Below are 24,538 nucleotides of genomic sequence, written 5' to 3'. Positions count from 1 at the left end.
CGAATGGAAACATCTTTATTTAGTGAAAATCTTTGGCACTATACACCATTGGCTTGCGTATTACACTCTATGTTTTTTTATGTTGTTTTAGTCTGTGACATTGGACCTCTGCGTTGATTGACTTGTGACGCCATTAATGCATTGCTGTCAAACTAATGAAAGATCCAATAAAATTTGAGCTTTTTAAAATTAACAGGAAGTCGTCTCGTTTTAACAGACAACGGGTGATACATATTTTCGATTTACTGTGATTATCATGGCTCAGAACATTAATCCTCACTATGCGTCGTCGTCGAATCCTGCTAAACAAAACGAGGACACTATAAAATTAAAAGACAATCACGCTGTGAGCAAACGGTAAGAATTTACAAAACTCCCTTGTGTTTTCCACCCTCTCGGTCGTCTTCTAAGAAGTTATATCTGTTGCAGATTGCAGAAAGAGCTCATGGAGCTTATGCGATGTGCGGACAAAGGGATCTCGGCGTTTCCGGAGAGCGAAAACCTTTTCAAATGGATAGGCACCATCAACGGCCCTCTGGACACGGTGTACGCGGGCCACAAGTACAAGTTGTCGCTGGAGTTCCCCAACTCGTACCCCTACGCGCCACCCGTGGTGAAGTTCTTGACTCCGTGCTTTCATCCCAACGTGGATACGTGTGGATTAATATGTTTAGATATATTGAAAGACAAGTGGACGGCCCTTTACGACGTCCGCACCGTCCTCCTGTCCATACAGAGTCTGTTAGCAGAGCCCAATACACACAGCCCTCTCAACCAGCAAGCGTCATATCTATGGCCGAACCAACCCGCCTATAAGAAATATTTAGATGAATTTTATAGTAAACATAGAGACTAATAGTTTGTTAGATTTGATCGTATGAATTATGTTGAGTTGTGTTGTGAATGTGAGTGTCAAGATAGAAGTGTCCGTCTGCTGTCCGGGGCTCCAGCCTCCAACTGACGTCAGACAGTTCTGCAGCAGTCTGTCAATATTTATTTCACTGTTTCATTGTATTTTTCTATTTGTTGTTTAAAATTCTAAACTTTCCTGACCTACATGAATGTTTCTTACCACCTTAAAAGTGTTTGTAACAAAAAGAAGAATGTATATTGAGAGTAACTGATTAATACAATTATTTAGTTCAATTCCAAATATTGTTTTTCTTTGTCTGCCTTATTCCTCAAAACTTCTATACTTTTCTGGAACAAGAAAACAAAGCTTCTTGCCTTGTAACCAAATTAGTGTCAAGTAAGTCAGATATTTAGAAGTTCTCATCTTGTTCTATCTATACTAATATTATAAAGAGGTAAAGTTTGTAAGTTTGTCACATTTTTTAAATGGGGTAATCTTCGGAACTACTGGTCCGAAGTAAAAATTCTTTCACCAGTAGAATGCTACATTATCGGGGAGTGCTATAGGCTATATTTTATATTGGTATCAAATATATTAGCCGAGTTATCACAGTTTTGTCATACAGGTCGGACCGAAAATCCTCTTAAACAGACTTATTCGCATGCGCTGCCTTAACTATTGTGTAAAATTTAAATTAATGTATGGAGACTTTATGTATCTTTAAAAGTTCTACAAAAAAGTCCGCGACACCATATATCTATCTTCTGTATATTAGCAAATATAGTACCTTTTGTGTTTTAAAAATTATTAATTTTATATACTTAAGTTTACGTCATTATTTATACAACTAAACTTTAATCCTTATTAAAATAAATTATTTAATAATCACAAGGATATTATGGAGATAAGATTTGCCCTTTACAGTATGTTAATTACTTAAATAGTTTCGGAGATAATACAAAATTTCTAAAAGACGCAGAAATTCCGCTATATGACGTCCGGCGCTTTCATTTACGTAGTTCCCGTTCCCGTGTGAATATGGGGATCAAACATAGCCTATGACACTCGCAAATAACGTAGCTTTCTATTGGTAAAACAATTTTCCAAATCGGTCCAGTAGATCCAGAGATTACCTCGTACAACCACACGAACTTTACCTCTTTATATTGTTAGCATAGAAGTCTCTATTTCTCTTGGTCATACCACCACTCTCGAAGGACTGGACCGATTTTGCTAAGGGTAGGAGTAAGATAGAGAAGCTACAGGGTAGGGTAGGGTACGGGTAGGGAAGCGTAGGGGTAGGGTAGGTTTAGGGCCGGGTTTACGGTAGTGGTAGGGTAGGGGTAGAGGTAGGGTAGTGCTAGGGTAGAGGTACGGGTAGGATAGGGTAGGGGTAGGGTAGGGGTAGGGTAGATGTAGGGGTTGGGTAGGGTAGGGTAGGGGTAGTGGTAGGGTAGGGGTAGGGTAGGAGTAGTAGTAAAGTTGACATCGAAATTTACGCGGACGAAGTCGCGGGCGTCCGCTAGTGTTATATATATAGTATTATAATATTTCACAATTATACAACATTAACATTATTGTCATATTTATAATCATATTGTTTTTTACTAACACATAAAACTAAACACTTATAGGAACTTGAAATTTGAAAGAATATAGCTATTTAGAAATGGTTTGTAAAGATCTATTACAACAACAGAACAGACGGTGCTTGGTTTCATCAGCGTGGTTTGCGTTCCTGAGCCTGAGCCTTCCTTTGTAAGAATATGGGGATAGTGTAGCTTCCCAACAGTGAAAGAACTTTTCAAATCGGTTCAGAGCCTATGCAAAACATACAGACAAACAATCATATATTTCCTCTTTATAATATTAGTTACATATCACTGTTGTTATAAAATTGGCTCAAACTAAGCAAAATCTTAATTTATCTGCTTTTATCCTAATTATTACTATCATTTACCTCACTGCTGTAAATTAAACATTGGCCTATAAGATTAAAATAAAGCAATGACCATACTGTAACAGACCCTTGCATTTTCAATGCAAAAAAAAAAAACATTAAATGAGATGAGACTCATGGACTTTATTAATAAGATTATTTTATTTATATCCTACATTTAAGTATAAAGTAACAGGGTTTTCTTTAGACCCAGCTCTGCCTTAGTGTTATATTAGGTAGGGAAGATGTTTAATAAAATTCACCTAAATTATTTTAGTAACCTCACAGAAGTCTATCTGATACTAGCTATCAATATTACCTATTAGAGAGCAATATATCAACTAAAATCATGTGTATCCCTTCATCAAAAGTTTAAAGAAATAGGCATTTTAACAGTAGCCTGAATTTTGAGAAATTGAAAACTTTAATCTAAATATATTTAATTCCCCTTGCAACTGAAGGTAATCAGATTTTTTACTTCAAATTGTTTTTGTACTTCTGTTTGTTGATGTTTAGGTAAGGAAACATGAAGAAAACAAACATAGTGTATGCTTATTTTACTATATTTTCAGTTTTATTTGATAAATCAACATATTACAACTTGAAGGAAGAACACGCTTGTAACATAAAGGTCATACAAAATTAAAACATGAATAGATATGCAAATGTGGTTCTAGCTATATTCACAAATTACCTGATTTGTTCACACATTTATGCCCTGCTCTGGAATTAGTAACAATTTTACAATATAATATAGGTATTGTAATTAAAATTAATTTTTGGAATGTGTGTACAAACATAACAATCTTTTAAACACAAAACAAAATCAGCTAAGTTTCTTAACAAATAAATAAATCAGATTTTTTACTCCATACTGACTTAAATATATGGATTTTTTAAATATTACTTCAGAAATAGGTACAGATAACAGGACAATTTATAGATTTTCACCAGGAGTGACTTCGCAAACTCATCTGTCTATGTATCCTGAAAATGATTTTCTGTTGGTTGGTTTTATACAATTTATCATCAGATCAACCCTATTTTTGTTTGGTTACTACCTACTAGTACAAAATATATAAATTTCAGTTTATATATTGTTTTATTTTAAACACACACTTTACATTGGCACACACACATTACCACATATACTCATACACTTGTTGTCTTTACAGTATTCTACCTACAAATGCCTCTTTGGTTACTGTTAGGCTTGTCTCATATATCCAGTCATAATGCCTGTAGATCCTATATTGTCTAATCATATCACCTATACATATTATATAGGAGACAGGATAGGCTCCAGAAGGATGCAGAGCACCAACCAACCACACTGTATCAATGAAACAAACTGGAGTGTACAATGCATTTAAGGCAATAATATACCCTACAATCCAAGACTCGTTGACCAGTAATAAGTCTTGGGGTACAGGTAGGAAAGAAATTTCCATTTTGCCAAATGCATTCATCATCAATATCAACCCATATTCGGCTCAACGCTGAGCTCGAGTCTCCTCTCAGAATGAGAGAGGTTAGGCAATAGTCCACCACGCTGGCTCAATGCGGCTTGGCAGATGTTTTTCCTTCACTGTTTGATACACATGATATTTAAATTCATTTTATTTAGATAAAGTGCACACAACTGAAAAGTTGGAGGTGCATGAACTGGACTGGATATAAACCCACCTCCTCTGGAATCTGAGGCAGAGGTACCCACTGGGCTATCACAGCTCATGACTGGTGATCAGAATAACCTTTGTTTACATCTCTGAACTTGCAGTGTGGTAGGTTTAAGCCCTACATGCCTTCAGAGACCAACAGTAAGCCTAGCAGTGGACCAACAGTTAAGCTAGTGATTATGACTTTCTTTTAATTTATAATAATTTATTAAATATCTATCTAACTAAATGGAATAAGTCACCAATGTTGGTCATTATGTTATCTTACTCATAACACCTACAATAATTACAATTAATTAAATATTTTTAGCACAACAACAGACTAGCATCAGAGTATGGACGCGCAACAAGTGAAAGCGTTAGGATAACAATAATATGCACAACTGTTGTTATAAAAGAGTGTTTAACGAACGGCGAAGTTACATTATTTTTATTTAGTTAAGCAATTAAGATGAAGTACGTACTTGCTTATAAGTTTGTATTATAAAAATAATCATATTAAGTTTAATTTAAGCTTTCAAAAACAAGTTTTTTATAATTGTTTTAATATGGCTCAGTCATTTAGTTTAATTAGCCAGCTAATCGGATGCCTAGGCCGTTCTGTAAACACTAGCATCTAATGAAAATATCATAGCGGAAAAACAACTAGACCTGTCATGTCTTTATTACAGTGGTTAATTAATTTTGTAGTTGAATATTGTCTCCTGAACATACTCTGGTTATTAACAATAATAATAGTTATTCATTGTTCAGCATTTCTGCAATATAATGCCTGTTTCACCTATCACACAATATTAACAAATTGTCAGCACGGTTTAGCTCTTCACAATAATCAACAGTATGAACATCAACACAATAGTGACCGCCAGCACCATGATGCAGTGCATCTTCCTGTTCTGTCTCTGGTACCGGTCCGCCTTCTGCAGCTGCTTGTACCCCTCGTGCACTTGCACCTGGGTCTGCTCGATGTTGTAGTCTATCCTGTCCAGCACCGTCCCTTGCTCGTTCACCATGTGACCCAAATCTTTGAATATGTCGTTCAAATCGACGATAGATTTCACAATTTTATTCACCTCCTCCTCTCTCTCCGCCACCATTTTCGTGTTCTCCTCTTGCATGAGGAGCAACTGCTTCTGGTTCGAGTGTTGCTTTTGAAAACTACCCTCCAAATGTTCATCATCGTAGTCGTTGTGTGTCGAAGTGCTCGGTAGTGAAAAGAGTAGATCCGTCTGGTTACTCGTCAGGCCGGGCGGCAGCTCGTCTTGCAGGCTGAGCTCCTCAAAGTTGGGCAACTCGAAGTATGCGTTCGATCTCTCCTCTCTGGAGGTGAGGGATTTGAGGTAGTTGGATTGCGCCGTCCGGAAAGTGACACTCAGATCCTGGAGGATTGTGACTAATGCTAGAACTACGTTTGTGGCCAGTTTCTGTTCTGATTTGTTACCTGAAATTTTGGAAACCCATTAATTAGCGAGCTAGCTACAGCATTATTTTCACACTATCATTTACTCATTTCCTTAATTTATATGATTTGCTGATTGTTTATATATTTCAAACTAAAACGATAGTACTACCGCTCAAAGTAGCTGGAAAAACAATCATACCGCTAAGAAACACCGAGTACAGAAGAATACCATGCATACATATGTTAAATAAAATACTGAAGCATGACACCCAGAGGCCCCCCCATATAAAATAATTAGCAATATAAAACAAAACCAAACACCTTCTCCAATACGACCGGTCATCGTGGAGAAGTATGACCACCACCCCCCGAATCATATCTAAACCGAGCTCAAAACATAAAATCTTCGAATGTCGAACAACCTTCTCTCTATATCACGGCAATTAACGTGCGTACCTTGCTTGAAGAAAGTAGAATCACAGAACTAGAGTTAGCAATTGAAAATTTAAACTGGGATATAATAGGCTTAAGTGAGATAAGACGTGATAAAAAGGCCATAGAAGAATACTCGGATTATATCCTTTATCGCACCTCAGCTAGCAAAGGAAGAAATGGCGTCGGTTTTTTGATCAAAAAAGCACTTAAAAATAACATCTTAAGTTTTATAACTCTATCGGATAGAGTCGCAGGTATGGAGATACAGACATTTGATAACCAGATTTGGTCAATAGTCCAAGTGTATGCCCCCACTGAACGCTGTGAAGAAGAGGAAATACTATGCTTTTATACGTCGGTAGAGTCTGCTTTAGATCGATTAAACTGTAAAAATCTGATAATATTAGGTAATTTTAAATCGCAAATTGGCAAAATCCAACAGGGTGAAAATAAAGTATTTGTAAATATTCACATGGAAAAAGAAGTATTCGAGGACAAAGACTAGTAGAGTTCGCATTAGAACGTAATTTAAAAATATTGAATAGTGCATACAAACGAAAACCACATAATAAGTGGACTTGGCAATCTCCAGATAGCAAATACCGAAATGAGATTGATTATATTCTAACAAATCAATCTTCCCAAATACAAAACTTCGATATAATAAATAACTTGAACTTTTCTACTGATCATCGTATGATAAGGTGCAAAATTGGCAAAAAGCAAGGAAAAGCAGGAGGTTCGTCCAACCCTCAATAAATAGTCATATATTCCAAAAACTACCCATTGATTGTGAAAATTGCTGGCAAAATAAACTTGTAGTCTTTAACACCATCGGAGAATATACAAGAACAATATGATGGTGTATTGGATGAGATGAAACTGCTAATAAGTCAAATACCTAAATAAGCAAAAGGGAAAAGAATTTAAGCAACTCAGGAAACCAAGGATCTTTTACTAGAGCGGAAGTTACTATACAAACAAAAGAGATCTAAGGATGTTCGTATCAAGATAACCAAAGTAAGTAAACCGATAAACAGGAACATATCACGAGAAAAGAAAAAGGCAAAGGCGACAAATATTTGAGAATTTTATATCAAGAACAGGAGCCATACGTAAAGCATACAAAGAACTTAGCGATAGCGTTCAGTGCTAACCTAAAGGATAAGGCTAAAAAATTACTGTCAAAAAGACCAGATATAATAAATGAAGCTACAAAAGAGTCTATATACAGCTAACCAGACAAACTTATACACACAACCAGTGATTATCGATAAAGACAATGATAAATTACCATAAATAACGTATTCGGAAATTAAATATGCTATTGAAACCCAAAAAAATGGTAAAACTCCAGCCGGGCTAGCATGGGCAAGGGATAAAATTTTTATCCACCCATTATATCCACTGACTTAGGATATAAATCCACCCGTCATAGCATGGCCACAAGGGAAAGACAAATTAATCCCCGAGGTAGGGTAGGGGTAGGGTAGGGGTAGGGTAGGGCAGGGGTAGGGCAGGGGTAGGGCAGGGGTAGGGCAGGGGTAGGGCAGGGGTAGGGTAGGGGTAGGGCAGGGGTAGGGTAGGGGTAGAGGTAAAGAAGGGTAGAGTAGGGATAGAGAATAAGTGCACTTATGTCACAACGAAGCTTGACCGGGTCCGCTAGTATGATAGATACTATAGATACCTACTACAAACCACCGCAAAAAACAATCACCAAACAAAACAATGCCAACAGAAAACAGATAAATAATATGCACAAAATAACCAAATATTATCAAATTTATGTTTATTTCGGACTATTAATATACCTAATGCCAATTTATAAGATATATACAAATGGGTTGACAAGTCTTTCCCTCCGTTTATCCACCGGGGATATTATATCCACCGGCGTGCCCATGCGCGGTGAGTGGATAAAACGAGTGTGGGGGATAAACGTTTTATCCTCTCCCCGTGGATAAATTTCTCCCTTGCCCGTGCTAGCCCTGCTGGAAAGGACAACATTTCTCGAAATTTTCATTTTCAATTCTTTCATTCGAAATACTAAAATTATTTTTAGATATACTTCTTAGACCACTACATATCCTTTTCAATCGAATACTTGACACAGAAATGACACCGGAACAATGGTCCGAATTATATTATGGTATTATACTCCTTCATAAGGAAGGTGACCGAGCAGAGTTGAGTAATTATCGACCCATTAGTCTAATGTCAAATATATACAAGATCTTTGCTAAAGTGTTATTGAACCGAATATTGAAAACACTTGACGAATGCCAACCACGTGAGCAGGCTGCGTTTAGAAAACACTTCTCTACAATAGCTCACATTCAAGTAGTGACACAATTAATAGAGAAGACGAACGAATATGGCATGGAGCTCTACATGTGTTTCATAAATTACACAAAAGCGTTCGATTCCATACACCACAATATATTAAGGTCTTCTTTATTTAATCAAAAGTATATACTCCAAGTGTCAAGCAAGAGTAAAATTAGAAAAGAAAGGTGATAGTTTTGAAATAAGTAGAGGCTTAAGGCAAGGGGACCCCCTCTCCCCTAAAATCTTTACCTAAAGCGGGCCTGTCCTTAAACACCTCCAAAACCAAAATAATTACAAAAGCAGTAGAGAGAGAAATCAAGGTTCAGGGGGAAATCATCAAATATGTAAATTATGTATATCTGGGTCAATTAGTCTCTTTCAAAAATTGCACAGCAAAAGAAATACAGCGAAGAATTGCTATTGCTTGGAAAAGATATTGGAGCTTCAAAGAGATAATGAAAAATAAAGACATAGACATGAGTATAAAAAGGAAACTGTTCGAAGTTGCAATATTACCATGCCTAACGTACGGATGCCAAACATGGTCACTAAGAAAAGAAGAGGAGAATAAACTTTCTATCTGCCAGAGGAAAATGGAAAGAAGCATACTGGGCGAAAAATAAAGGACCGAGTAAGAAACCAAACCATAAGGAAAAGAGCACAACTGACGGATATAATAAAAAGGATCCGATCCTTAAAGTGGAAATGGGCTGGGCATATTTGTAGATTGCAGAACGATAGATGGACCAAAAGGGTGATGGAATAGGTACCAAGGGGCGAAAAAAGAAAAAGAGGTCGTCAGAAAAGGAGTTGGTCTTCTCACAAACGAGTGGCACGGCCTGGATGCGTACAGCCCGAAACAGGAAAATATGGAAAGATTTGCGGGAGGCCTACGCCGTACAGGCCACTTGTATCTAGTGTAATTATTTCTTTTTTTAACCGACTTCAAAAAGGAGGAGGTTCTCAATTCCCGATTTCAAAAAATATTTTTTTGTTTGAAACGGTATAGTCCCCATTTGGTCCCATTGCCATCGTGTCAAGATCTGATGATGGAATCCTGGAGAAATTGAAGGAAACTTTCAAAAATTTAATAATAATTTTCGAAAGTTTCCTTTATAAACGCATAGATCTAATTACTACTACTACATACATACTACTACTACTACATACTACTACATACATATAATTCGTCTGAGGTTTTAGCCTACGCCAAAAAGTGCAACTGATAAGATGAGCCCTACGTTCAACTAAAACCTCAGACGAATTATATGTATGTAGTTAGTAATTAGATCTATGCGTTTAGAAAGGCAGTTTCTACAGAATCGATGTTTCATTGTTGTAATCGTTTTCGTCGTGTAAAGAGCTTTCTAAAAATGTCGGTTTGTGTAGTCAAATGGCATATAAAACGATCAACAAGTTTACGAAAAGATTAAATAACGTTTAATTATATCATATTTGTAACCAAAACAATATCTAAATATTTGTAACAAAAAACAAACAATATCTAAAAAGCGTCGGTTCTTCAGTCGGAACAACGAAACATCGATCAAGTAACTTAATATTGTGTAATGAGTCTAAGCGATGTGTTTGTTAGTCTGTGTAAAAAATCCACGTGTATGTATTGCGAATAAAATAGGGTACAAAATATATTTATTGGAGTTAACTATTTTCGATGTGTGAGTCGTTGTCCTCAAAAAACGACAGACAATTTTATGGTGAATTTAGAAGCAATACAGGTCCATAGGTTCATTGGTCTGAGGCTAAGTCAGAATACTCCAAAATATGACTAAAGTGTTTGTCAGATAGCATAGGTACTGTGACAGTATGACGTTCATAATACGTACTATTATCGTGAATCGCGACAAAAAGTTGTACGTGGACGAAGTCACGGGCGACCGAGGCGCTCGATAGATGGCGCTAGATCGAATAAACTCGCGCTCACGTTGTGCGTTTCACAGAACCTATTTGGACGAGTGAATGAAATTTCTATGAGGCACATAATAATCTTTATTGAAATTTTTGAATTTCGAACGGCTTCGTTTCGTTAGAAAGGAGACAACATCACCGGCTTAGCACCGCCTTCATACTGATCAGCAGGTAGTACATATTATGATGTTATTTTTCGCTTTTAAGTTTAGTGGGTGGTACGTTTTTAGGTTTTGAAGTCGATTGTATTTTTTTTTATTAAAATTTTTATTATATTAATGTTAGATTGTAAGTTAAAATTGTAAAACGATACTAGAATAAAGATAAATATTTATTTATTATTTATTTCATACCGAAACACTCGCGACTTTTTCCGCGTTTACAACAATATACTTTTGAAAACGGCATTAAAATAAGTTGCGTAGTTTAAAATATCAAATCATACAAACGCAAGAAGCGACTTTGTTTTATTCTAGATATGTCAAGATTTTCTTTCTAGAACAGCTGCAAAAGTGTAGTTTTATAGGTCGGTCCAGGGTTTAATTCTCAGGTCTAGTCTGCAGGTTCCGGTCGTAGCTAATGCATGTGCTGTGCGGTAAAACCAATTCCCAAAAATTTACGACGGTATAGACTAGATTACTCGTAGTTTGTACAAACCGCACCCCTCCAAGTTAGTGTGCTATTAACTCAGACGGCACGTCGCTTATTGAATTAACCAACAATGTAATCGTTTAATGTATCCATGAATATGAAATCAAATCAATGTTTACTATCTGTGATAAAAGAATTTAGATTAAATGCGCTGATATAGTTGTTTACAAGATTAGATATAGACAGTGTTGTTTAAGTAACTTTCAACTTGACCCTACTTTTTATTATAGGACTCAAAACTGATTGCAAATATAAGAAAACTGTCGAACAAAGGTTATGATTCACAACACTTGTCAGGACAACTTAATTAACAAATCAAACTGTAACCAAAATAAGACCCTAGAATGGCAGAGAATGACCTTGAGTGGAGTCACTTGTGAACGATGTATGTAGGGTTTAAGGATCCTTTGATAGTCGACTAACACTCCCCTTCCACTAAAGTCACTCTCCCCGCCTATCCCAAGTAACCCATAAAGAATTACACAACAAGATATGTGGACTGCTCGAACGCCACGAGCACACTGAAACCAACACGAGAGCGAGCGACGTCATATCCGTCACAGACTACTATTTCCTACACTATTTATTAATAATAAAAAAATACAACCGACTTCAAAACCTAAAAACGTACCCACTAAACTAAAAAGCGAAAAATAACATCATAATATGTTCTACCTGCTGATCAGTATGAAGGCGGTACTAAGCCGATGATGTATTAATTCAAGCCATGTGAGAATATCTTATAGATTTAGATTTTGCAGACAGTGTTGTTTCATGTGGTCCTGTCAGAAATGGCTTAAATTAAGACAACACCGGCTAAGCACCGCCTTCATACTGATCAGCAGGTAGAACATATTATGATGTTATTTTTCGCTTTTTAGTTTAGTGGGTACGGTTTTAGGTTTTGAAGTCGGTTGTATTTTTTTATTAAAATTTTTATTATTTTTCCATTTTTAGTGTAAAATTTCATCTCAAACCAATACATCAGACCCCTAATGACATTGACAACCCATCTTGGTACAAAATTCGCAGCAATACAAATTAATCAGGCCTAAGCACACGGTAGCTACTGTAAACCGTTAAGGGGTTCCCTTAATTGACCTTGGTCTTCATCATCAGACCCCTAATAACAGACAAAACTCATCTAGGTAGAAAGGTCTCAGCAATACGAATTAATCAAGGCCAAACACACAAGGTAGTTACTGTAAACTGTTAAGGAGTTCCCTTAATTGTCCTTGGTCTTCATCACCAAACCCCTAAATGACAGTCACAACCTATCTATGTGGAAAGTTCTCATTAATACAAATTAATCAAGCCCAAACACAAGGTAACTGCGTAAATCGTCGAGGAGTTCCCTCGTCTGTTTTATGGCTCCATCATCAGATCGATTTTAAACCTTCATGAAATTGTAGTGCTTAAAAATACTAAATGGAAAAGTTTACGAACACACTAGACACCCATATAATTTTCGAAAGTTCGTCTCAATTTCTCCAGGATTCCATCATCAGATCTTGACATGATGGCAATGGAACCAAATGGGGACTATACCGTTTCAAACAAAAAAAGAATTTTTTAAATCGGTCCAGGCGTCTTTGAGTAATCGGTGTACATACATAAAAAAAAAAAAAATACTGACCGAATTGAGAACCTCCTCCTTTTTGAAGTCGGTTAAAAACATGTGAATTTAAAAGCGGCCAACGTGGCGATAACATTATAAAATTTGATTTTTTTTCTTTTCTTTCCTAAGTCAAGATACAACAGGTAAGTTTGAGAGGCATGCATTCAGAAAAATGTACATCTTTGTCTGGAAACGCGTGTCTTGGTGGAACACTCTCGTGAAGGAATTTTGAACAGCTTTTGGTTACATGAGTGTTGTGTTTGATTTGATTGATTATATTATGTCCCGCTGTTCAAAGTGTCTTCTGACACAGGCCTCCTCCAGCTGCTTCCACTGCACCCTGTCAGCCACAACTCTGGTCCAGCGTGGCCCCAGGGTTAGGCGGATGTCGTCCTCCCACCTTCTTATTGGACGACGACGACGGTTGCAGCAGGTTTAAACTCTGTAGTTTAAACCTGCTGAGATTGATTGAATCATAAGTACCTACTTACTATATTTAATTATAATCCGTTCTTACTGTTGTAAGAAAACCGAAGCCAAAAAAGGCCAAGTGCGAGTCGGACAGGCGCACAAAGGATTTCATGGTATCTATAAAAATGGCAAAACGGTTTGTTATATGGGGCCCCCTGGTGATAGACGGCTGGTGACAGCGTATTATTCTTTGGGTAGTCCACTCACCGTGCCGGACTTGCGCCTTGATAGCGGTGAGGCGCGCGTGCGCCTGCGCGAAGTGTCGGCCCACGTCCGCCGCCAGCCGCTCGATGTGCTGCTGCTCGCCGCTGTCGTCCAGCGCCGGCCGCCGGATCTGCTGCTCGTGGCGCGCCTGCAGCTCCGACAGCTTGGTCCTTAGCCTGTCCACAACAGGAGAGAATTATGTCCCCCAACCATGATGATCACCTCATGAGGATAATGAGATGTTATAGAGCACAAAACATTGCCCTCACTTCTTCTTTGTTACTGGGTTTTTCTGCAATTGGCTATTATAGGTTGGCCGTTGTACATCGGTCCATTTGGTGCTGGTCCCCACTCCAGCCAACTGAAGTGTCTGAGGGGTCCATAGTATGATAAAGAAAAAAATAATTTTTTTCAGCAACATGTGTGGTGCAATGGTGTAAGTGATGAATTTATAAGATGGAGGGTCCTGGGTTCAATCCACGGCTGTGCCGATTGTGGTTCTCTTAATTTGTCCTGGTCTGGTCTTCGCCCGTGATTAGTTACCACCCCTCCGACAAAGATGTACCACCAAGAGATTTAGATTTATTTAGATGTCATGTAGAAACCGAAAGGGGTGTGGATTTTAATCCTACTTCTAAAAAGTTAGTTCGCTTCTGTCTTAAATTGCATTATCACTTAGCAACAGGTGAGATAGCAAGGGCTAAGAAGCTGGTGATAAAGGCTTAAATAGCTGGTCAGTGGGCAGTGGGTTAAATACCTGGTGATGATATAATGCGCCTCCTCCAGAGAGTCGCTCCATGGCGGAGGCGCGTGACCGTCGCGCAGCCCCGCGCCCTCCACCTCCAGGCTGCCCGACCCCATCAGACGCACCCGCTCACACTCTGAGCCCTGCACACAAAACCACCATATAAATTTATTCTAATCTAATATACAAGGTGTCTGGTAAAGAACCTATAAAGCCATCAACCAGGAGTTATGGAGAAGTAATACATGCCTATAAAAACGACGAGCAATACGAGCTTCCTAGTCAGAATCCTGAGTAAGATATGAGGACTTCAAGGTGTCAACCCTAGCTAAGCTTTTGACATTGGACTTTAAGATTACAGACAGTTATTCTGTGTAAGATTGTCTGTGACACTTAAATTTCAATTAATTTGTTTTCTTTCTTTCTCTTTTTTAAATGGCACAAGGGATTTGTCACGGTGTGTGGTGGTTACAGCTACAGGTACTCATGCTCCATAATATCCACTAAGGTCTCAATAGCACAATGGTAAATAGGCTGGACTCATCACCAAACCATGGCAATAAACCATGAAATCATTATTGAAGAAGATACAGTTCAAATGTACTAAACTAAAAGCTAGCAAATACCAGCATATTGAAAGCAACATATTTTTGTTGCTTGCGGCCGACTCGTTGAGCCACAGTGAACATCACATATACGATTGATCAATCACAATGTTAATTAAACTGCTGCAAGCAAACGCTTCTGACAAGTGGCCGACTCGTAAATTTCAGATTATTAATTAACTGTCGCGTTTTTCCAGTGGTTAGCCAGTGTGGCTTTAGGTCAAGAAGTATTGGGATCGAGTCTCGGGCGGAAGTATGAAATATTGAGCTTTTAATCCGACCGACCGCTATTGGTAAGCTGGTAGATGTACCTGTTCAGAGAACGTTTGTCGGCTGTGAATGGCATTGTTGCGCATCAACACGAACACCTCGGTTAAACTTCGCGACACCATTTTATAGTTTATAACTTTAACGTTATCATGTAAAAATGTTTATTTTGTCCTTAATTCTAATCGATTTTTGTATTTTGTTGTGAAAGTCATTTTCATTGGGTTCTCCAGTCAACTGTCAAATGTCAATGTCATAGATACTACGGTCAATGTCAAAAGTAACTATTTTAGAACTAGCTTAACGGCTCCGAGTTCTAGTCTTTTTGTTAGTTAATAAAAAAGGCTTTATTTGTGGTTTGTGTCTCAGACAAATTGGATTGTTTTATTTTGGCCACGGTCATATGTTTTATTTTTATCTGCGGCTGTGAAATTCACCGGAAGACAAATTATAAATATTCTTTGGCCATATTAGGCACTTACTTTAAAGAAGTATGATACAATATAAACTCTTTTATGTAGGTACGGATCTCAGACTAAATACATAAGGACTAGTATCGCACCCAAATTCACGAACAAAATTTTCTGCCATTTTCCAAGGAAAACGAGCTTAGATTTCATACATATCTTATACTAAACTAGCAGTTTTTGTTCGTTTTTTACACCATTTAACTACACAAAAATGTATTTTACGGAGGTTTTTAACCGACGGACACGATTGTAAACTATGAAACATCGATTCTATAGAGATAGTGTTTATAATCGCATAAGATCGTTGATCATATACATTGACAGAAAAATAATGTCTTGCGAGGCAGGTCTTTATCTAATTAGTCTGAGGTACGTATGGATAGGCACAAAACTCTTTGGGTACAAAAGAGAAAGGCTAGATTGCAGAGCTGTAGCCCGTAAAGCCAGTTTGACGAAAAAAAAATATATTCAAAACATTATTATTTTGCATTGATGTAAAATTAAATAATAAACAATAATAAATATAAATCACTATTTCTTTTGGTGTTTCGCTCATGATATTTTAATGAAAAGTGAAAACAAACAGATTTTTTCAAGAAAATAGAAAGTTATATTTTATCAACTGAAATTAAAATGTGTATTTTCTAAGTATTCGGAGTAACATCTTACATCGCAGACTACACAGCTGACCACGGACCACTAGCTTGACAATGAGCGCACCTTCTTACGACACAGGCCCGGAGCATTTTCAACAATTTCCGTCCAACAGAATAATAGTCATTCACCCCGGCTCACTGTATGTGCGCATAGGCCGCGCGTCTGACTTGCTCCCGGTGAAACAGTTGCACTGCATAGCGAGGAAGCGGCGGCCGGGCGGCAAGATCTACCGCGACCCCTTCGTGCCGCCGAGCGTGCCGAAAACTAAAGAACTCATCGAGGAGCTGGAGGAATGCCGCCTGCAGATATCTCACACGCTGCAGTCGTGCCTGCAGGCGAGCGGCGCGCGGCGCTACGCCACGCCGCCGCAGCAGATCGCCGCCTTCAACCGCCGCTCGCTGGGCGAGCCCTTGGGCGAAGGCGACCCGTGGCCGCAGGTGCAGTGCGACATCGTCGTGGGCGACCTGGTACTGGACGTGGACCCCGAACTCGACTACAACGTGCACTTTCCCTTCCGGCGCGGCGACTTCAACTTGCACTCCGAGGTCGGCGGGTCGCTCTCCTCAGTCCTCAACGACCTCTACACCATCTGGAGCTCCATCATAGAGTACAAGCTGGGCATACCTCTGATAGAGCTGGTGAAGTACCGTTGTGTCCTACTGATTCCGGATATCTATTCCAGAAGTCACCTGAAGTATCTCACTTCCCTGTTATTGAAAGATTTGGGATTCGGTCATTGTTTCCTTGTTCAAGAAAGCGTAGGAGCTACATTCGGCGCCGGGATCGGCTCCGCTTGTGTAGTAGACATTGGTGACCAGAAGACTGCAGTGTCGTGTGTAGAAGATGGCATCTCCCACAAGTCTACTAGATTACGGATGGACTATGGAGCGGGAGATGTCTGCCAAGCTCTATCTTGGATGTTTCATAAGAGTGCTTTTCCATATAAAAACTGGAATGAAAATATCCCACGAGATGTTTTTCTGATGCGCAATCTGTACCAAGATTTTTGTCATGTCAATTTAGATGTTTGTGGACCCCAAGAGAAAACATTTTTAGTTGACCATCCAGGGGATATTATAAATAGATATACTTTGCAAGTTGGCGACGAGTGCATCATATCACCTCTGTCATTATTCTACACAGACTTGCTAAAAATAACAGGGCAGAAGATGACAAAAATACAGAACAGACAACTCAGTGATGCTGAGGACCCTTTTGATGCTGAATTCTTAAGAGACACGGGTAGAAAAAGAGAAACTGCGGACCCCACAGCTAATGAAAGTCAACAACTGGAAGGGCTTAATGAAAGCCAGCCGACTGTGAACCCTGATGATGATATAGTTGTGGATGCTTTGGAAGGTGTTCCAGGAGAGGTGACCTTGGCACCTGGACAGGTGTTGAGTTTGGACGCTGCAATACTACAGAGTATAGACTGCTGTCCAAATGAAGAGTTGAAACGTAAAATGTACAGTAGCATTTTAATTGTAGGGGGTGGGGTTAAAGTCCATGGACTCAATTTGTGGCTTCAAAATAAGTTAGCGTTGCAGATACCCTATTCCTACAAGACGGAACAATTAGAAATAGTGACATCCCCGAAGGACATCGATCCAGCCAGCACTGTGTGGAAGGGTGCTGCAGTCATGTCCTGCTTGGAATCTGCTATAGAATTGTGGATTAATCAGAATGAATGGAATAGATATGGGTTAAAAATATTAAGGGAGAGAGCACCTTTCATTTGGTAAAATAAAGACTATTATTAGTAATTTTTTATGCAATAATTTATTTACCTGTATTTATATTCAAAGTCTTACAATGTCTACAATATCTGAGAATAAAAATAATTATAAATATGACTGAAATAGTAATAAGTAATTATTTTGTTAAACCATTATCTATCTATAGAAACAAAAATAAGGCAAAGAAAGTTATTTGGTTTTAGACTCTCTTTACTGAAATTGAAATTAGCACAAGTGTTCCTACATGTAACCCACGACATATTTCGTGAAGTCAAAAGAACTTTGTCGACCAATAGCGCCGAACGGGAAATATCGTTCTCTTTGGTTGCGATAGGACGAATGATAGCGATATTTTCGGTTCGGCCGAGATACGTCGCGTCGTGGGTCGCAAGTAAGTCCTACAGGTAGGTATGGGAATCTGTGACTAATACTGATCATGATTCATGTGGTTTAAGAATGAGGCTTCTAGACGCAACAGAATTTGGTTGTAAAAGGATTACAAAGAAGTTGACTCCATAGTAGGCCGTTAGGATTATTAGTGTTCTGTGATAGTAGGTGGGTACCTATTAGTGGAAGGATGGAATTTAGATAAACTCTGGTTTCCCATATATCTAGATACAGTACAGCAATGAGCGTGCATGGATTGTTAAAGGTAACCCGGCGGGAATCGGCTTGCATGAACTCTTCGCCGCTGGTTCCTATCCATATATCCATAAATATCTCCAGCATAGCAACATATAATGCAGACTTTACTTAGCAGATAATTAATTCACCTTGGTTATACCACTACCGGAATTGAATACAAGCAAGCAAGCAACCCATATTAAGCTAATTGTTGAGCATTAGTATCCTCTCCGAATGAGAGAGATAAGGCCAATAGTCCAACACGCTGACCCAATTCCAACTTCACACACAAAGAATTAAGAAAATTTTTAGGTATCCTAATCACGATGTTTTCCTTCAACTTAAGAGAGACGTGATATTTAATTTCTTAAAATGCACAACCATAGATTTACGTGTTGGTACAGAGTACTTGAATAATTGGGAGGTCCATGCCCCGGACCGCATTCGAACCTACGACCTCCGAATCGAAGGCAGAAGTCACATCCACTGGACTATCACTGTAAGTACTACTCATAGATTTACGATTCGGTAAAATGGAAGTGTCTGGCGGACTGGCCACAAGCTGTGTAGATGTAAGTAGGTATGTCAACAATTATTTAGAATACATTGAAGTTTTGGTTTGTCAACTAAAACTCTTTAAATTTTAATCCATACTTAACTGTGATAGTTATCAATCCATAGATTTACGATTTACAAGTACCTATAATTCTATGTATCTATCACACACTATGAAAAATAAACATATGATGCATCTATTTTATCTTATCTTCAGTTAACTAATAATTTGTATTATGGCTTTTATATGATATTCCTTTCAATTGAGATTCATAGATATTATTACCTACAGATAAACATGAAAACGTTTAAAAGTAAGAATTATGTAAGATCAATATTTTACTTTTATTTGAAAATCTCTTAAAAAAGGTTTCCGTCCATATCTGATAAGGAAATAATACTGTAATGTTGCTGAGCTACAACAATAGCCTTCATCTGACAATATTACTGTACCTCCATCTATTCTACTGACAATATTACTTTACCTTCATCTATTTTACTGACAATATTACTGTACCTCCATCTATTTTACTGACAATATTACTGTAAATACTTTCGTTTATTCGACTGACAATATTACTTTACCTTCATCTATTTTACTGACAATATTACTTTACCTTCATCTATTTTACTGACAATATTACTGTACCTCCATCTATTTTACTGACAATATTACTGTACCTCCATCTATTTTACTGACAATATTACTGTACCTCCATCTATTTTACTGACAATATTACTGTACCTCCATCTATTTTACTGACAATATTACTGTACCTCCATCTATTTTACTGACAATATTACTGTACCTCCATCTAATTTACTGACAATATTACTGTACCTCCATCTATTTTACTGACAATATTACTGTACCTCCATCTAATTTACTGACAATATTACTGTACCTCCATCTATTTTACTGACAATATTACTGTACCTCCATCTATTTTACTGACAATATTACTGTACCTCCATCTATTTTACTGACAATATTACTGTACCTCCATCTATTCTACTGACAATACTATTTTACCTTCATATATTTTCTGACAATATTGCTGTGTGACTGCGGTTAGCTTAAGTTGAATAAAGTACACTTGTTGCGTTTATTTCTACATTTCAATGTAGAACCCTTAAAACTTCAGATCCTTATTTACTTATAGGTACATAAATTAGTAATACAACTTTATTATATTATATTTATAATGAGTACGTAAAAATATATTATTATATGTGTTATCAGTCTTTTTTTTATTTCATGATGTAAATCAGTTTTGGCCAGTAATTTAGTACACAAATATTCAATATCACAAATGGTTTATAATAATTTGTTCTCACAATAGCCATTGACTGCTATTTTCTAAACTAATACTAAGTATAAAAAGACAAGAACTCGAAAACTTTTGATATATGTGACATTGCAGCCTGGCATGGTTTATGTAACCCATATAGGTTTTTATGCAGTATCATGTTACACTAAATCACTAGTTTATTGGAAGTATGGTGGTAAAAATTGGTGGTTATCGACTAATTTAGAAATCTAAACTGGGAATTGTACTTCTAAAATGGTCCGATAATGAGCTTCGATCACAGCTGAAGCCATGAAAGTCACAGGGCAATGAATTTTATTCATCCTTCTCATGGGATACAACAGCAACGGATTGCAAACATATAAAAAAATTGACTATGGATATGTAGTTTTTCGTAAGTTTGAATAACAATATGAATATCACCAGTGGGGAATACTCATATGATTAATTAACATCCAAAAATACCCATCTGCTCATAGTAGATATTACATGGAACAAACAAAATCATTGTACTTTGTTAACTAACTCGAGCAATTTGATCATCATTGTTGAATTCAACTTGATGTTGAACCGCACACACTTTCCTACGGTTGGGGTGTAGGAACGCATAGTAAACTATCATAAACACTAAACCTAACAAATAAGGCACTATACATAAAACAAAAACTGGATAAAAGTACACAGAAGTTCTCATATAGTGGTCTGCATAGAAGTACCAGAGTGCAGCGCAAGTTACATTTTGTACAAAACACAGGGAGTAGTATCCGGCATAGCGATACCTCGTTCTACCTTCCACTGGCAAGATGTATGTGAAGAGATACACAGCTCCCAGGGCCAGGGAGAAGGAGATCTGGCCGAGGGTGGTGTGGGCGCAGAAGGGAGATCTGTCGTAGAGCTGCAGCCAGGCGGCCATGGCGGCGACGTGCAGTGCGGCGGCCACCGCGGCCCAGCCGGGGAACAGGTACGCGACGGCTGCCAGAGAGGTCACTCGGCTCACTGGACAATGTACATGATGTCCAAATTATGATTATTAAACTAATAACCACTTATTTCAAATATGCTTTCATGACAATTTTTTTTTATAAGTAAAACTTCTTTACGCGTTACGAAAAGTGTAATCGAATTGATATAGGGTTATGTGTTAAAAGCTCCATCTGTAGTGATAGTGCTAAACCACAACCTGACATAAGTAAACCTATAGTCTCTGTAAGTTTGTTGATGACACTCCCATGATATGCGGGCGACGGGGGGAAAGAATGCGCGGGTGTGAAATCGTGCGTGCAGGGAAGTGATGTGGGCTTTTCATTCATCGCTACACGCCCCCCGGCCCGCGCGGACCATCGGGAGTGTTACGAACGAAGTTGCCAAGCTATAGCATGAAATCTATTTAGTAATAAAATGGTATAAATTGTGAAGTAAAGCAAGTACGACACGAGAGATGGCGCATTTTAATTTTTAGCCCTTTTCAAGATTCACTTACATGTATTATTTTATTTTAGAAAGAAGTTTTATTTTAGTCGTGTGATTGGTGTGACTCACTTGTTTTTAATATTCATTATTTTATTAATATATCTTTTCAATCCCCTCCAAGAAGTCAGAAAAGACTGTGTTAGGAGTGGGTACAGTCAGTGGCTTGCACTTCATACATGCATTAAAGTACTGCATACCCTAAGAATTGTTTTCTTAATGCTTATTAAGTAAAGATTTTACCAGTTTGGTTAATTTTTCTTAGTAGCGCATACCCTGATCGACGGCCTTATGCACGCCACTGGGTACAACAATAGTCCAGCGGTCGGTCTAACTTCAGTGATGAATGTGGCCCTTCTGACTTTGAAAGTTGAGTCTTTCTTCGAGCTGGCACATAGAGAACTGCTGGCTACTCACATGTGACGAGGAAGTGCCACAGGGTCTGCAGCACGGTGCCCGCCCAGCTCACATTGAGCTTGTCTTGCTGAGCAAAGCGCACTGCACGCTGGTAGGCTGCCAGGCACCAGCCCATACCTGCCACTGATGAGCCGATCGATAGGCTTTGATGGACTGCAAATTGGAAAAGGATCTGAGTACCGAAGAGATTAACCAGACTAATTGATGTTACTGGGCATTCAGATAATCAAAAATCTAGATAATTTTATGTATATCAAAGATTCTTCCACTTATAGATTAACGCATAAACATTTTAACCCAGATCCCACAGTTCCTGGGGAATTTTACGATTTTGATGAAGTAGCGGGCGTCCACTATAAGTCTATAGGTTCACCTGCCCAGTGACCTGGGCAGCCTGCTGAGCTTTTGGAGCCAATCACCTGGTGAAGTGCAGAAAGGAAAAAAGAAGATGTCACCAGGCATTTACCAGCTAAATGCTCATACTGTCGCAGCAGCAGACTGGTCTGCAGCACCTGCTGGGGCGCGGCCTCGAGAAAGCACTCGAAGATACGCAGCAGTGCGGCGTCCGAGTCCTCCTTCAACATAAGGCCGTAGTACATTCGCTGTGAGGCCGAGTCCTGCTTCCGCGCCGCTCGCCGAGACTTTATCGCGTAGCTGAAATCATGGACCAATGTAAACAGCTGGTTTTCATTGTAGTGAGGAAAGTAAAGCTCAAGAGAAAACATAGTCATTAATATTAATAATTTAAAATATAAATTCAGGTAGGGTAAGGGTAGAGTAGGGATAGGGTAGGAGTAGGAGTAGGGTAGGGATAGGGAAGAAGTGCATATATGTATGTCAAAGCGAAGCTTGACCGGGTCTGCTAGTATATATACAGTAAACCTAACTTTTAAACTTTTACCAACATAAGAGCATCAGTGAAGCGCAAAATGGGTGCCATTTGCAGGACAAGGATGAAGACTCTTAGCCACTTCCTCTTTGTGAACTCATTTGTTATGGAGTCCTGCTGCTTGTCATGTGCATACCTGGAGAAGTCATTGTTCAAATGAAATTATTTATTTCAAGTAGGCTTAGTTTACGAACACTTATTGAAATGTCAAGTTTGTCTGGTTGTAGTTACTCAGTTACCAGTTCAGAATGCAAATTCTGTGTGAAAAGCCCACAAGAAACTCAGCAGTTGCTCTTTAAACATAATGATCATTTACAATAAAGTCTAGTCTATTTTCTAAGTTCTCAGATCTGGCCCGATGGTAGGCATCAGCCTGCCAGCCTAACATTACAGAAGTACCAAGCAATTTAATGTCCGCCTAGGAACTGGATGGATAAAATAAACTTGTACTTCTTCCAAGTAAGCCCACTGCCATCTTAGACAGCAACATCACTACCAGGTAAAATTTCAGTCAAGGGCTAACAAGGCCATATTAAATAATAAAAAAACCCATACTAACATTATAATTGTAAATATGAAAATAAGTCTGTTACTTGCAGAATATAGGCCTGTTAGTTTAAAATTGTAGGATTTGTGAAAAACTGAATTTTACTCACTGTGGGCTTCCACTATTGTCATGTAAGTGTCTAGAAAATGACGAAGATCTAGCAACCACAGGCCTGCTTTGGTAGAATACATCGCTTACTTACATCCTGATGGAGACAGCAGTGTTGACAAACGCCGGCATCAGTATGAACAGCAGGGTGAGCGCGAACTCCGTCACCATGCCCGCCACGCAGTACCGGACCGCCACGTTGATGTCCAGCCCCAGGTCCACCAGATGGCCCACGATGGCCACCATATACATCAACAGATCCAAGTTAGTCACCGTAATGTTTGTCGGCATTCGGTCCGGTTCGTCATACGAACGCCCATTTTGGAGCATTTGTCGCACTGCTTTCGGCATTTTTGTTATAAAAAAACGTTGTTTTAAGCCACAATTTACTTATTAGTAAACATAGTAACCGCCGACGTCGGTGGTTTACACTATAATTGTTTACAAATTCACTTAAATGACGAACGGGTTGTATCATGTGTAGTTTAATAGATCTTTCTTTAATTATCAATGTTTGTGAATTTTGTTTTGTGATTCATTTTCTCATCTCGCTCACATCACAGACAAACAAATAAAAGAGATCTCGCGGTCGCGGGTTTTTTGTGACACTGACATTTCTATATTGAGTTTGAAAG

General features: G+C 38.4%; 4 protein-coding genes across 4 annotated transcripts; 2 read left to right on the top strand and 2 right to left on the bottom strand.

Moving 5' to 3' along the window:
* Window positions 1-121: 121 nt before the first annotated feature.
* Window positions 122-1,153, top strand: LOC112058456 (ubiquitin-conjugating enzyme E2 C). The gene is made up of 2 exons (XM_024099310.2): window positions 122-357; window positions 430-1,153. The coding sequence occupies exons 1-2, from the start codon at window positions 257-259 to the stop codon at window positions 854-856; spliced, it is 528 nt and encodes a 175-aa protein (XP_023955078.1). The 5' UTR covers window positions 122-256; the 3' UTR covers window positions 857-1,153.
* A 2,184-nt stretch (window positions 1,154-3,337) lies between these two features.
* Window positions 3,338-15,367, bottom strand: LOC112058403 (syntaxin-16). The gene is made up of 4 exons (XM_024099204.2): window positions 15,168-15,367; window positions 14,264-14,394; window positions 13,510-13,682; window positions 3,338-5,912 (listed from the first exon to the last, which is right to left on the bottom strand). Exons 1-4 carry the CDS (start codon window positions 15,246-15,248, stop codon window positions 5,287-5,289), a joined length of 1,011 nt encoding a protein of 336 aa, XP_023954972.1. The 5' UTR covers window positions 15,249-15,367; the 3' UTR covers window positions 3,338-5,286.
* Window positions 15,368-16,029: 662 nt separating this feature from the next.
* Window positions 16,030-18,103, top strand: LOC112058404 (actin-related protein 8). Its single transcript, XM_024099205.2, has one exon. It carries the CDS (start codon window positions 16,304-16,306, stop codon window positions 17,990-17,992), a length of 1,689 nt encoding a protein of 562 aa, XP_023954973.2. The 5' UTR covers window positions 16,030-16,303; the 3' UTR covers window positions 17,993-18,103.
* A 1,974-nt stretch (window positions 18,104-20,077) lies between these two features.
* Window positions 20,078-24,524, bottom strand: LOC112058405 (XK-related protein 6). Its single transcript, XM_024099206.2, has 5 exons — window positions 23,998-24,524; window positions 23,265-23,384; window positions 22,826-23,013; window positions 22,360-22,512; window positions 20,078-21,471 (listed from the first exon to the last, which is right to left on the bottom strand). The coding sequence occupies exons 1-5, from the start codon at window positions 24,252-24,254 to the stop codon at window positions 20,993-20,995; spliced, it is 1,197 nt and encodes a 398-aa protein (XP_023954974.2). The 5' UTR covers window positions 24,255-24,524; the 3' UTR covers window positions 20,078-20,992.
* Window positions 24,525-24,538: the final 14 nt, after the last annotated feature.

The sequence above is a fragment of the Bicyclus anynana genome, chromosome 2 (genome assembly GCF_947172395.1).
Source record: "Bicyclus anynana chromosome 2, ilBicAnyn1.1, whole genome shotgun sequence".
Taxonomy (NCBI): Eukaryota; Metazoa; Arthropoda; class Insecta; order Lepidoptera; family Nymphalidae; genus Bicyclus; species Bicyclus anynana.
The sequence above is the reverse complement of the archived record's forward strand: the minus strand, read 5'-3'. Positions and strand labels throughout refer to the sequence as shown.

Bases quoted from the DNA above. Each gene is read 5' to 3' on its own strand.
- LOC112058456 (XM_024099310.2), top strand. From the start codon at position 257: ATGGCTCAGAACATTAATCCTCACTATGCGTCGTCGTCGAATCCTGCT. The intron at 358-429 runs GTAAGAATTTAC...TATCTGTTGCAG, and splicing joins AATCACGCTGTGAGCAAACG to ATTGCAGAAAGAGCTCATGG.
- LOC112058403 (XM_024099204.2), bottom strand. From the start codon at position 15,248: ATGGTGTCGCGAAGTTTAACCGAGGTGTTCGTGTTGATGCGCAACAAT. The intron at 14,395-15,167 runs GTACATCTACCA...TTTTGTGTGCAG, and splicing joins GACAAACGTTCTCTGAACAG to GGCTCAGAGTGTGAGCGGGT. The intron at 13,683-14,263 runs GTATTTAACCCA...TGTTGTGGACAG, and splicing joins GCGCATTATATCATCACCAG to GCTAAGGACCAAGCTGTCGG.
- LOC112058404 (XM_024099205.2), top strand. From the start codon at position 16,304: ATGAGCGCACCTTCTTACGACACAGGCCCGGAGCATTTTCAACAATTT.
- LOC112058405 (XM_024099206.2), bottom strand. From the start codon at position 24,254: ATGCCGAAAGCAGTGCGACAAATGCTCCAAAATGGGCGTTCGTATGAC. The intron at 23,014-23,264 runs GTTGGTAAAAGT...CCATGATTTCAG, and splicing joins CGCTTCACTGATGCTCTTAT to CTACGCGATAAAGTCTCGGC. The intron at 22,513-22,825 runs GTAAATGCCTGG...TCCAATTTGCAG, and splicing joins ACAGTATGAGCATTTAGCTG to TCCATCAAAGCCTATCGATC.